The 14690-nt window shown below is 39.3% G+C and overlaps 1 protein-coding gene across 4 annotated transcripts in view; it reads right to left on the bottom strand.

Annotated features, from left to right (window-relative positions):
• The window catches only part of DPF3 (double PHD fingers 3), a 198074-nt gene that overhangs the window by 53960 nt on the left and 129424 nt on the right, over nucleotides 1–14690 (bottom strand). For all 4 annotated transcript variants that reach the window (XR_010086293.1, XM_063439706.1, XM_063439704.1 and 1 more), the window contains exon 4: nucleotides 1316–1437. Coding sequence is in view for 3 of the 4 variants with exons in the window: in XM_063439706.1 (XP_063295776.1) it covers nucleotides 1316–1437 (122 nt within the window). In the remaining variant the exon portion in view is untranslated. The remainder of the gene's footprint in view (nucleotides 1–1315; nucleotides 1438–14690) is intronic.

Raw genomic sequence — 14690 nt, 5'->3', positions numbered from 1 at the left:
AAAATACAATTAAATGTCACCATCAGAGGTCATGTAAATGCATGAGGCAACGAGCGTTAACTTCAGAGAAAAAATAAATGTACAGATCCTGTAAATTATAGTTGATTGTTCACTGCCCTCTCATAGTTTGAAGTCTGAATGATGTCTCTGCAATCAAACTCTGTGCCACTGTTATGATGCTGGACAAGTTTGTGTACAAAAGTATTAAAGGGACACTATAGTCACCCAGACCACTCCAGCTCAATGAAGTGGTCTGGGTGCCAGGTCCCTCAGGTTTTAACCCTTCAGATGCAAACATAGCAGTTTCCGAGAAACTGCTATGTTTACATTTGGGGTTAATCCAGCCTCTAGTGGCTGACTTCCGGACAGCCACTAGAGGCGCATCTGCGACGCTGGATACAAATTTCGCATCCATAGGACGCATTCCTCTCCACTAGGGAGGAGATGGGGAGGAGAGGTCACCAGCGCTGAGGGAGCCTGGCGCTGGATTAAGGTAAGTTGCTGAAGGGGTTTTAACCGCTTTGTTTCCCGGACACTATAGTGATCCTTTAATATATTAATTGAAAAAATAGTCTAAGTAGACCAAATAGCATTGTATTCCAAGTACGTTCACAACAAAGTATGCAGAATTCATACAGGTATAATAACTAGAACTGCATACAGTTACATAAATCAGTCTCATGCATTTCTGATAAACAGAATAAATACCATTGGAGTTGACTGCCACATTCTGTAACATTTAGAAGATTTCTAACATTTTTATAATTCCTTTGAATAACGGAAGCAAAAATCTACAAAATGTTAGACCAAAATATTCTGAACTGCATTATACATGTATGGTCTTTAATTAAAGGGACACTATAGTCACCAGAACAACTACAGCTTAATTTAATCGTTCTGGTGGCCATAGCCTGTCCCTGCAGGCTTTTGTAATGTAAATGCTGTCTTTTCAGAGAAAAGGCAATGTCTATATTACTGCCTAGTAACACTTTTAGTGCCAGTAACTCAGACAGCCAGTAGAGGTGCTTCCTGTGTCAGTGCTGCAGTGTGTCTTCATGCTCTGCATGGGGGCACTGAATGTTCCCCATACAGATGCATTGATTGTCAGCCACTGCGAAACCAGTACAGTGTGGGAAAATAGGTGAATAAACTCACTTGTTCACAGCTATAGAAGTGGGATCGGGGACCTAAACAGCCAATATAGTGTCAGGAATACATGTTTATATTCTTGACACTATAGTGTTCCTTTAAATCCTCCAAACCTTTAAGTAATGTATTCTGTGTATGCTTTCAAAGGAAGTAGTCTTGAAAGTACCTGAATTTCCAGTAGACTGTCTTCATCTCTGGCATCTTTCTTGTCAATCCCTTCACCTCTAAGTAAAGCCTCCAATGTAGTCCCTTCAGACAAAACTTCCTTCCTTAAAGGGAAGTCAACATCTAAACAAAACAGAGCAGTATTATGTACTTATGATCCAGACAAGCACTGCAGTACAAACTGAGAATACAATAAGTAAATTTTTCACGTTTCCCAATGCATCTAATTTTAATTGTTTTGTTATACAATTATTACACTCTAATTATAAATACACAACAGTGTGCTGTGCTGTTCTTGGCAGAATTAACATTCAATAAATGTGTTGTATCATAAGTAAAAAATAAAAAGTTCACCCCTATACATTTTTTTAAAGACTTACATCCAATCCATGACATCAGGGCTCCAAAAAGAACTTTATGCCTTAAAGGAGTGGACAGTCCACATGTAGAGAAAACTAGAGGAGGTCTGTGGGGCCAACAACGCCGTGGTAGCCCAACTAAGCAAGAACATCAAAAGCTGAACCTCAAACAAACAGAGGCCTAAGATCGCTTAAGAAGGAACGACGTATGAGTGAAAGGTAACGCAGTAAGGCCTCTCCCTGTTTAAGATCCTAGTTTACACACTACCCAAGGCTGACTGGCGCATTGACCAAGCTCACTGGATACCTAAGCCCCGAGGCTTTCCCAGCGATTCGCCAGAGATGTAATGATGCTGCTGCACTATTATAAATCCAAGAAGGATCTGATGACAGCCACAAGGAATAATGTGGCCTTGCCAGAACCGGTTTCAGACATCTCCCTATTCGCAGGCCTATCTTCTACGACTATTGCGAGGCGAAGGGAATTATAACAATCTAACGACATTCCAAATCGGGTTGCTTCTATGCAAGAATGGGACCCTACGTGTGTTCGGCTCACCAGCGAATGGAGAGTCCCTCTGAAATAGTGGGTTAAACTCAAACCAAATAAATACACCTGCCTCTCAAAACAAAGACAGTACAATGCAATACAATATAGATTATACTCCAGCCATCCAACACACACATTTATATCAATAACACACAAATATAAACGTGTCAAAAATCTTGGAACCAAGATGTTGGTGTATAGATCATGCCCTTGCAATCTCACTGCTCAATTAGTTTCCATTTAGGAGTTTAATCACTTTTGTTTCTGTCTATACAGCCCTAGAAACACCGGATACAGCCTGCATGAAAACAAAATGGTTTTATTGTCAATCAGAAGTAACTTACTTTAAAATGTCTTATCTCCTGCTCTGTAATTTGACTCACACACAGGAGGCTTCTGCAGGGTCTAGGAGGCTATTACCAGAGCAGGAGTGTCAGGATTACTAGTTGATCCAGCACGCAGAAATAGTATCACACCAAGGACTAAGGATAACGTTTTACCGGACCTTAGAATGGCCGGACTTAACGTACCCAAGAATAGTCAAAATACTTGCCGAGGTCAGTGATACAGAATGAGACACAACGATGAGGGAAAGCCAAAAGTCAAGGATACCAGAAATCAGGGAAGTCAAAATAAAGCCAAAGTAAAAAATCTGATCAGGAAGAGTGTTATTTAAACCCAAATTGACTTTTGATCAGTCCCTTTCGTGGTTTCCCTTTGCTGTTTAAAAGGCAATTTGGGTTTAAATAACACTCTTCAAGCTGTAATTGGTTGCATGCGGCCTCTGACCCCAAAATGTGCGTGCACGTCTATGACGTCGCACGCATGTAAGCGCCATCTTTAATGTGGGCAAAGGCTATCTCCTTATTAAAACCTAAACCGCAGCGGCCGGCATCTCTAGGAACGCTGCACACGCTGGGGACTGATACAAAAGGAGGTCGGGTAGCAGTTTGCGGCGAGAAAGGTAAGTATTTTTTTTTTTTCTGTCGGCGTGACCGCTGTGTCTGGCCAGGCAATAATAATGTTCACTTCTAAATAAAGTTAAATGGAAAATCCACAGCATACAAAATACAATACAAAAAAAAAACCTTACATCTACGTGTTTCGTTCTCTGTGGACTTTGTCAACAGCGTTATTATTGCATGGCCAGGTTGTGGACTAGTTCTTTCTTAAATGGACACTATAGGCACCCAGACCACTTCGGCTTATTGAAGTGGTCTGGGTACTAATGTACAATTTTGTTTTGTTTTAAATGGTTGTTAGTGATGATGGTGAACCTCTTAGTCCTCCAATTAAAGGAAATAGGATTCATAAAATAATATGAGATTAGCAACGATCAATGCACAGGGGATTAATTCACAATTTAAAAAATCCTTGAATTTTTTTAAAAAAGGAACAAATTCAGATAGCAGCTCTCCAAGAAGCCCATTGGAAAATACAAGAAAAAAACAATCTTAAATCTAAGTTTTTTCCTACTATAATTAGCGCCTCTTTGAGTCAAAAAAAGAAAAGAGGAGTAGCCTTTTTATTTTCGAGAAGTATTTCCCTAAAATTGTTACATCAGGAATTAGATATAGAAGGCAGATACATTATTTTAGTAGCAGAAATTAATAATCAAAAATATACGTTAGTTAATATATATGCGCCAAATCAATCACAAATTACATTTATTAAAAAAGTGCTTAATAAAATTGAACGTGTTAAAATGGGCCGAGTTATCGTTATGGGAGACTTCAACTGTGTTCTTGATGTAGAGCTTGATCGGAGCTCTAAAACAAAAAGTAGCAATTATAGAAACTTGAAGGTGAATGCTAAAAAAAAATTCAGAACTGATTAAACAAGCTCAATTACTGGATTATTGGAGGGTATTCCACACGAAAGAAAAGGATTTTTCTTGTTTCTCAAAAACCTTCTGTTCATATTCTAGAATTTATCTGTTCCTGGGGGATAGAAATTTAGCGAGTCAAATTAAAAAGGTTTTTATAACAGCTACTACCTGGTCAGATCACAACCCGGTTATCTTAGATATAAAGATAATACATATGGGACAATGACGGGATCAAATCTCAAATCATATGAACAAATACGTAGTAAATTTGCTCTTCCAGAAAATGAAAAATATAATTATATAAGGATTAAAAGCTACTTAAATAAAGAAAGATATGAGAAATCTACTAAAAAAGTGCAACTCGATACTGAAACATGGGGAAGAAGATCTCACATTCCCGGCCATAGAGAAATGGGAGAAAGATTTGAGAAAAAAAAAAAAAAAAGTTTGACAAAAAATGAGTGGAAAAAAGCATGGCTAACAGTTGCTAAACATATTAAATGTTTAAACTTAGTGGAGTTGCATTTTAAGATAATAAACAGACTCTATCTGGTCCCTAGCCGTATGAATAAAATAGATCAGAACATATCAGACATATGCTGGAGGGGTGATAAAGAGGTAGGAGATTCGATACATATTTGGTGGAGCTGTCCTCTGATAGAAGAATTTGGGAAATTGTTTCTAAGTAAAATTCAAGAAATAACTGGAACTAAATTCCCCATCTCTCCTGAAATGCTTATACGGCACCCAAATTTTAGCCAATACAATTTGGATCTGCAATATTTCTTTACTCATGCCTTAATAGCAGCAAAGATCTCAATATCTAGAAGATGGAGAACCAAGATATTACCAAACTGGGAAACTAAAAAAACAGCTAATCCTACAGTTACAAATGGAAAGAGGTGTAAATAGAAATCTGAAGAAATTTTTTTTTTTGATAAATCAATGTTTTATATAGTATAATAAGATATGTGGACTGATTAGGAAGGAAAAAAGGGAGAAAAGAAGAAGAGAAAAGGGAAAACATTGATGATGACTAATGTACCAAGGCCTTAGTACAGGAACTGCAGTAGAAATCTACTGGCGCGTACTGTCTAAAAAAAAAAAAAAAAAAAAAGAAGTGGTCTGGGTACTGTGTCCCAGGTCCCTTAACCCTCAGCAGGGGTTAAAAGACTGCAATAATTACCTGCTAGGATTAGCTCCACCTCGAGTGGCTGTATAGCAGACAGCCACCAAAGGGACGTCCGGTCTGTTAGACAACTTTTGGTTGCCTAACTGACATGGACGTCCTCACTCTATGCATGGGGACGTCGAGCATCACCCAAAACCCCAAAGAAAAGCATTGAATAATGCTTTCCTATAGGGCTGCTCCAATGCAAGCACAGCCATTGGCTCTCATGCGCATTAGGTATCCCCCCGGGTGACGTCAGTAGGAGGCGGAGAGAAGGTGGACCCAGGTTAGTGACAAAAGTTTTTTTCAACAAGTTTGTTTTCCTGGCACTATAGTTTCCCCTTTAAGACTACTATTAAAGGAAAACTCCAGTGCCAGGAAAACAATCCGTTTTCCTGGCACTGCAGGTTCCCTCTCCCTTCCACCTCCCAATCCCCAGTTGCTGAAGGGGTGAAAACCCCTTCAGTCACTTACCTGAGGCAGCGATGATGTCCCTCGTCGCTGTCTCCTCCTCCGCGCTGCTCCTCCCTGTGATTCCGTCGGGCCGGTGGGCGAGACTGATCCCGCCCACCGGCCGAGGAGACCTAATGCTCATGCACGGCAATGCAGCCACTAGAGGTGGAGTTAACCCTGAAATGTAATTATTGCAGTTTATAAAAAACTGCAATAATTACAGTTGCAGGGGTAGGACTAGTGGGAGATGGCACCCAGACCACTCCAATGGGCAGAAGTGGTCTGGGTGCCTGGAGTGTCCCTTTAAATAAAGATTGTCAAAAATGTTTTGCAAAAGGACAATTGTTTGGCTTTTTTTTTTGTGCAATTTAGAAACAAATATCTGTTTTCCTAACAGCTTTGGTACCAGTGGCAGTTAGATCGCTGTGAAAATCATCTTATGCCTTGAAATGCATCGTACAATCACCCCTCACTTGGCAAAACGTGCATTTACAGGCAGTGCCTTGGTCAGGGGTAGGGGGCAAATTGCCCCCCAGGCCGCCCTAAATCTAGGGCCGTTTGCATCTAGCAAAAAAAAAAGGAAAAATCTGAATCCCCTGCCTCTGACTAGGGACTTGGATTTTTCAACTTACCTCTATCCCTGCAGCCAGTGTAGTCAGTCGGCCTCTCCTGAGGTCAGGAGGTGGGGGGGCCGACTCCACTGACTGCTGGCTCCTGCCCACCATTCCCTGGCCTAAGGTAAGACTCGGGGGGGGGGGGGGGGGAATACACTTTAGCTTTTTTTTTTATCCCCTTCCTCAACATTTCCCCCCCCCCCCCCCCCACTACAGCTCATCTCCCCCAATTGCAACCCATATCACCCACACCACAGCCCCTTTCCCAAATTGTAGCCATCAACTTACTTCAGCCCCTATCCCCCAATTACAGCTCATATCCCCACTACAGCCCATAGCCCCCTACTACAGCCCTGTCTGTGTTTGTGTGCTAGTATGCCTGTGTGTGTATTAGTATGTCTGTAACAGTGTGTCTGTGTTTGTTAGTATGTGTCAGATGAGAAAGTGTGTGCGCCTGTTTAGGTGACTGCCCGCCCTTTTAATCACTTAGGAAAGGAGTTTTTACTCTCCACTTGGCGCTATGAGCCCCCAGGCCTACTTTACTATTGCTCATTTACATCATAAGCTGGAGAGAGATGAGAATTTGAACACTTTGCGAATTGCAAGGAGACATATGCAATGATATGCAAATTGTACCGTTGGACTTCCCACATCATGATTGCTTGCTCGGTACAATGCAAGTACAGCTCAACCCACCTAACGTTGCCCTAACTCACATTTGGACGGTGTGACTAATTAATGTGAAGGTGTCTTACACAACTGCCAATCTAGATTTATTAACATATAATAACTTTTCTGAATGTGGCCTTTCGCACTGCTGTCTCATAATAAAAAAAAAAGTAAAAAAATGCCATCCCTACCATTTCCATAAAAATAAGCAAAAAATAAATAAACAGTTCCCTATTACTTCTGCAGTTTAGTGGAATGAAATTCCCCATCTAATAATGTTTGTGTTTTTCTTTTGTTACATAGAAACCACTTTTTTTTCTTTTTTTTCTAAGAAGAATACTAAACAAACAGCAATCCAAGCAATACTCATTAGCATGGGCAATACGTACGTTTTCTGTATTTCACAGGTGTAATCCTGATCACAATCTATTCTTGACAGAAACAGAACAAGCTCCTACAATCACTGCCAAACCAAAATTAAACACCGGATTGTGCAGGCAAGAACACACTGAGAAGTAATTAAGAATAAAAGTAATTATATTTGCTCTTCACACCTGTTTGTATCGAGGGGATGCTGTCAGCAGTCATTATTTAATTTTATTGCTCCATCGAATGAAGAACAGTGGGTGAAGCTAATAACAAAAGCTACTGGGGTATTATTAGAAATAGGGACTGCTACTAATAAGATAGATCAGGATCCCTTTCACTAAGATTGATATGGCAAGTTTGCTGCAAAGGTTGGGGTTCACACATAGCACTATTAAAATAACACGTGCTTACCTAAAGGTGCCCTCTGAACTTATTCTATTATTGGAATGGCACAGTCGGAGACCGGGTCTGATCCAATGATTTCCACACATCTACTTTGGCGGAGGTTAGTGAGTGCTTTGCTTAAAATAGCAAAACTATATTGCCACCAACCAAGAAATGCAAAGCACAGCAGACTTACCTCTCACCAGGAAAACAACAAACTGCTATTTAATTCTACTGATGCTGCATTCGTGTGACAAACAGGGTTGGATCACGCAGTCATTTTAATATTTGTGAAATTATGTAAATACATTTTAAAGGTTAATGTTCACCGGGACAACTAGAGAAATCTCAATGTATCCTTCCTGGTAAAATATTTTATAAATAATATGAATAGAAAACAACGAGGACTGCACTCACCTGAACATGCATACATTATAAGGGTGCTGCTGGGCCCAATACATACAAGAACCGGTGCACTCACTCGTTAAACGCCTACTTCAAAGCTCACAAAATGTAATCATTTTTTGTTGTGTTTTTATGCACCTAAATTAGGCAAAATTAATGGGGGTTTAGTTACAGTATATGATTATACAATGCACATGCCTGCCACCTCGTCAATGTACCCCATTCTTGGCAGGTCCTACTCTAGCACCCTAATGCCTGCTCTCAGGAAAATAACCCACTTACTCGGGAAATGCTTCCTCCTAGGACTCTCTGCAGGTTAAGGTCAAGGTTAAATGGGACCCTGGAATGAGATACCTGTTACAGGGAAGGGTGCAAAGCCACTGGAGTCATTATATTAAGTAGCATGATAATATAAATGTTTAGTCTTATGCTATTAGACAGACCTTAAAAGTTACTCACCACGGAGCTGCCCTAGCTTAACACATTACTGGGCGTAAACTCTCTCCTTAAAAGAAACATGTACCGGAAATAAATTGCCAAACTCCCCAGAGTGCTGCCTCCTATTGATACTACCAGATATAAAAGCCAGACACACTTCCTATCTGATCTTTCACATATTGGTAGCCGCACTCACGCTACCAGCTTGCAGGTGGCTATCCACCTCCACTCTGGCAATGTCGGAACTGATAGAACAAGTCACGCAAACAGGCAAGTTTGAAAGGGCGATAAGAAGAACACAAATATGTAACAGGTTTTGGCAAGAGGCCTGTGATATATGGGACTCAGCCACCACAAAAGCCACTTAACATGTTCTGCGCACTATGAATTTGATACACCCAACCCCAACAGAGCATGAAACTGCTCTAAAACTCACGGCCCACTATACCCAAAGGCAGGTATTTCCCCCCTTTTTTATTCTGTCCCCTCATCCCCCCCTACACTCCCTAACTCTAACAAAATATGAACCATCTTGACTGTATGTGATGTAATGTCTTACTCCTGCAACAAGGGCAACTCTCGCTAATATGCATTTGGACCCACGATCCTGCGCAACGTGGGGTATGCGAAATAAGTATTTGACTTGCATGAATACTCGAAACGCTCTAATAAAAATTAAACATACAAAAAAAAAAAAAAAGTTACTCACTACTGCAAGCCATAGCATACACTTCAGGGGTGGCTTTCTACTAGCCAACGCCTATTTGAAATTTTGAGCTCTGTAGAGAGAGGGCATGTTTTTGTGTAAATGGACTTTTTTTTTTTTTTACGACTGGTTGCCAAGACACACTGGTCGTAGAGAGGCACATGTTCCCCACCTTCCTCAGAGGAAAATAGACTTCCTCACCACCACAATAAAACACATAATCACAGCACTTACATAGAGCCCGAGATCCTGGTGGTCTAGTGGGTGGATCAGTATTGTACATCATTTTGTATATTATAGTTTGATTTATAGTAAAAAAAACAAAATACAAGGTTAAAGCGGTCAGATGGTGTGTTGTTTATAGGAAAACCTTAGATGTTAATGACGGCTGTAGTTTTTATGTTTAACATTATGATTTACACCCCCTCCTCCCTCTCACCTGTTTATCTTCCCAAAAATATTTTAAGCAAATTATATGCTGTGGCCTGCGCAGTGATCCGAGCAGTCTTTCCCCAGCTGCGCCTACTTGCATCCTCAAGCAACATTGCTGGGTGAGGCAATATTACACCCTATAATTGAAAACAAGAAATGAGTACAAGCATCCAAAAGTGGAAAATTGCTGTCATCGGAGAGAGGGCAGGCTGCATCTGCTTGCTGCAAGCACCGGGATTTAGCCTGATAGTAATTTGGGCGGCCGTACATCATCCTTTGTCCAGGGTGACATAAGCCCACAGCCAGCCTTGCTTTCAGCAACAAGCTAATTTCAGCCACACACAGGTAATGAATTATAAGCGCCACACAGAGGAGCTCTGGAAAGACTAGACTGGAAGAATAATGGCAACAGACGAAAATGCAGATGGATCTACAAAGCCTCTAGGCTCAGCATGAGGAAATTAAAAGTTAAGGTGCAAACAAGGTCATCTAGAAAGTCAGCACGTTGCCCTTCGCAAGGGAACAGCAAGGCATTTCAGATTCACATCTGCCATCTGGGTTAGGTGCAGTCTGATGTGACCCAGAAGGCAGATTTTCTTCTGCGCAGACCCCACTGCATACAGCTTGATACCCTCTACAAAACGCTGCTCTGTTCGTAGCAGATGAGAATGTGGAATACAGACAAGTGACAGAAAAAATGAGATTGTGATAGAAACTGTTCTCACAGGAAATGCTATTAAATGCCCTGTTTTAGTTAGAAATGACCTAACTCGCGCACAGGCAGGAACTAAAAACACATGAGCAGTACAATGGGCTGATTAAGGGAAGAATGGCTTCTTTTATTTGGGCTGGCTGTTAATATTCCAATCCTAGGTATTTAGAGACTTTAAATACACACATACTCACATGTTAAAAACCCATTAAAAAAAATCTTTACTTATTCCGTGTGTCTAAAAAAAATATGGTTTTGTGAGGTCTGTAACATTAAATGTCAAAAATCCACACTGCTGTATTCAGCTCTATCCTGGGACTGGGTGCTTCCATCTTGGCCTCTTGACAATCTTTTAAAAAAAAAAAAAATATATATATATATATATATATATATATATAAGCGCTACCCTATTCTGTCCATGACAATAGAAACATAACATTAAAAATATATATATTTTAGAAGTGATAATTTCCAGACGTGAATGTTCCACTTTAAATAGGAGAATAGAACGCTTTGACTAGAAAACTACATACAGTTTAATTGACGCTTTAGGAAAAACATGCTTAAAAAATTAATCATAAGTATTATGGCAAGAATCTTTTAACATTAAAGGAACACTATAGGGTCAGGAACACAAACATGTATTCCTGACCCATTAGTGTTAAAATTACTATCTAGCTCCCCCAAAATATAGTAAAATCTTACCTTTATTCCAGTCTGCTGGCGCCGGCTCTGTGCCCCAGTCCGCCTTCTTTGCTGACATCATCAGAAGTGATAATCTCAGCCAATCGTAATGGTTTCCCATAGGAAAGCATTGGATTGGCTAAGATCCACGCTCTGCATGGAGACGCTGAACATCATTGCTGCCCCAGAAAGCACCTCTAGTGAGGAGTGGCCACTGGAGGTGTTTCTAGGTTGTAATGTAAACACTGCATTTTCTCTAATAAGACAGTGTTTACTGCAAAAAGCCTGCAGGGACCGTCTATACTCACCAAAACAATTACGTTAGGCTGTAGTTGTTCTAGTAACTAAAGTGTCCCTTTAAATAATCTTAATAATTTAGAGAAATCAAACATTACATCCCCAGATGTTGAAGAACCACAACTGCCATGATGCTTTACCATTGTTAAGGCTGGCAAAGCATCATGGCAGTTGTAGTTCTACATCTGGGAATCTATTGTTTGCCATTCCTGTTTTATATAGAGAAAGGGCCTTACATGTACAATCTAAACATTTAACTATGGTGCCAGGACTTTACTAAAGTACCTTCAAAACACAAAGCTCATCACTAAATATATACCCACATTTTCTGCAGTTTTAAGTAACAAAAGAGTAGTATAGTAAAAGGAGAATAACCCTAACAGTGTTGTGTCATTGCAAAGGTTATGGTGCTGAGATTATCCACAGCCAGGTTCACACAACTGTATAAAATAAATCATAGTATGGCTGCAGTTATTCCAGCCATCCTACATGATGAGTTGTACTTCAGCTGGGGATTACACTGCATGCAGTTTATGGAATTAGAAAACAAACCATAAGAGGCTCCTAGTGGGTGGAGCTTATTCCTTCCTGGTCTGGGAGAGGTCTTCCTATTGAAGCACTTTCCTGTGCAAATGTTGCACTTTTATTAGTGTTCTGTGCTCACTAAGAGGCAATTTTACTTGGAACGTAAGAACTGTATGGATCAAAATAACACATTTCTTACATTTTGCATGCTTTTCGCTATATAATTCAGCCTGTTAGTGATCCCCTACAAAGTCAGACAAAAAGCTAAACCACTTCCAAAGGCCACACAGATAAGAAGGTTGTTAGTGAAGATTTCCTGCGTCAGGAATTTTCCTTTGTCATGCCATGAACTTCTAAGCAATTTGGAACTCTCTGCATTTTTCCTTGTCCCCAAACCAGCTGGTGAGGAGCCCCCAATGAATGAGACAAGGCAATTCAAGGTTCAAAGTGACTTCTCAGCGTTTAATGAGCTGTGTAACCGTTTATGTTCTAAAGGAAACAGGGGTGGTCTTACAAGCATTATCCAATCCTAACAAAATCTTATCTTAACATCTTAACCTATAGCAAGCTTGCAGGTGTATCTTCATGTTCGGACCTTGCACAAAGCTAAATTTCACTATAACCACGCTCTCCAAAGTAATATGCATGCACACTGAGAATTAAAGATATTTACTACGAAGTTCTAAATTACACATTACCATGCAGTTATGATCAAAGGGAGAAAAACAGAAAAAAAAGCACACAGACAGAAGAATACAGGATATAACCCCTATTACTTGATACATGATGTTCCACAGCTCTTTATTGTCTAGGGGTATATTCACTAAGCATTGGATATAGCTAAAATATATTATTGCAAATACCTGACATGTTAACTGGTCAGCCGGTCATCTGTATCTTAAGCCCTGGGTAAATATAGGCAGATTGTATTATTCCCAACAAAGGTAAATGTCAATTCTTGGGTTAATTGCACAACATCAAATCCAGTGCAGTGTACAACTGAAACAAATGGTAATGTGCTCTGTAAGCACATGACTAACTGACCAGAGCTTAGCCACAATCAACCGTATGAAGGCATGTACCTATATATTATATTGCATAGTAAAGCACACAGGACACAAGAGAAACTTGTTTTTGCGTTAGAATAATGGAATTTACATTGTAATTACATTACAATGCTTTCTCCAGATGATACATTGGTGCTACACACATCAAGGTAGAAAAACAGTTATGTCAATTAATATATATATATATATAGCATCTAATCTAGGCATGACTGGTGGGATGACTTGGTCCTATGACAGCGCTTCATACATGATGTAATAAATGTGGACATTGTAAAGCTTGTGAATTTATCCTCCCCACAAAAACAGTAAGCAGTAGACAGACCCAGGTGGAGGTTACTATTAATGCATTTGTGAATTGTAATTCGACAGATGTCATATACCTTATTACCTGTATATGTGGCCTTCAATATATAGGCAAGACCTACCAACAACTGCAACGTAGGGTCTTACAACATTTAAATTCTATTTCAAATCCTAATATGGACACCCCAGTAGCAAGAAAAGTGAGACTTAATCACAACAGTAATACTCGAATTTTTGGTATCGCAAGTCATACAAAAATTACAACAAAATCACCGTAAAGGGAATATTAATCTCCTACTATTAAAAGCTGAATCACGCTGGATTTACACCTTTCAAACATTATTTCCCAAAGGCTTGAATGAGGAGTTTAATTTCCCCCCATTCATCCACACATGAAGACATAGTTATTTACAGATTTAAAGCATGGTGACTTGGTACTTTCCAAGTTGAAGATAAATCATTATGATCGGAATTTTAAAACTCGAGAGGACATATCAATAATATCTAGGGGTCCCCTGATAGGGACCACCAATTTAGATTTTATAATTTAAATTAGCTTCTATTCTTGCAAATAATCTCAATAATGCTGATAATATGCCTTCCCTATGTAACTGTTATTACAACTTTATATATTTTCAAGTTAGCATAAATGTTGAATATACTTATCAAAACAATATTAACAATAGATCCTAAAATCCACTGGGAATTCATATAAGAGATAATATATTCAAATGCTTAGTCTTATCTGTGTAACATAAAAACATGGTATTGTATATTTTGTTTAAATGACATTTTAATTTGCCCGTGTAAATCCTAAAGGATCTAGGGCACTCATACTAACATTAACCTCTATTATAAATAGTTAAAACTGACAATACTAATTTAGGATTTCCAGTGGTTTATCTTTTGGAGAGCATAACATGAGTCTTACACTCATTGACAAGGATTTAGTATAATGGCATCGCTGAGCCCAATAACAATTCACCATTTACTTTATAATATTTAGTTTTTCGTATTAGTGAAGCATTTAATATTATGTATTTGATGCAATGACTAACAATTGTGCCGGTGGGCATGACATCGTAGCTATGGACTCTCCCGGATGTGGTAAGCACGGGATGGATTATAAAACATATCCTTACATCATTTTAATATATCTTTCATTATGACCATATGAAACTTTTTGTCTATTGATCTAGTTTAAAACCTCACAAGGGATTCCTTTCCTACCAGCAAAAATGGTAGGATGACAAATCATGACACAATGACAAATCAATTAAATATTTAACTAATGAGGTGTTAGCCATGAAAGAACATAAATAGGGATAAAAGCATATGGCTCATCATATGCAGAGCGGACATTATTAATAAAATTATAAGTACATACTAAACATTATGACAATAATGTAT

The sequence above is a fragment of the Pelobates fuscus genome, chromosome 13 (genome assembly GCF_036172605.1).
Source record: "Pelobates fuscus isolate aPelFus1 chromosome 13, aPelFus1.pri, whole genome shotgun sequence".
Lineage (NCBI taxonomy): Eukaryota > Metazoa > Chordata > Amphibia > Anura > Pelobatidae > Pelobates > Pelobates fuscus.
Note: the sequence above shows the minus strand (reverse complement) of the source record. Positions and strands in the feature narration are given on the sequence as shown.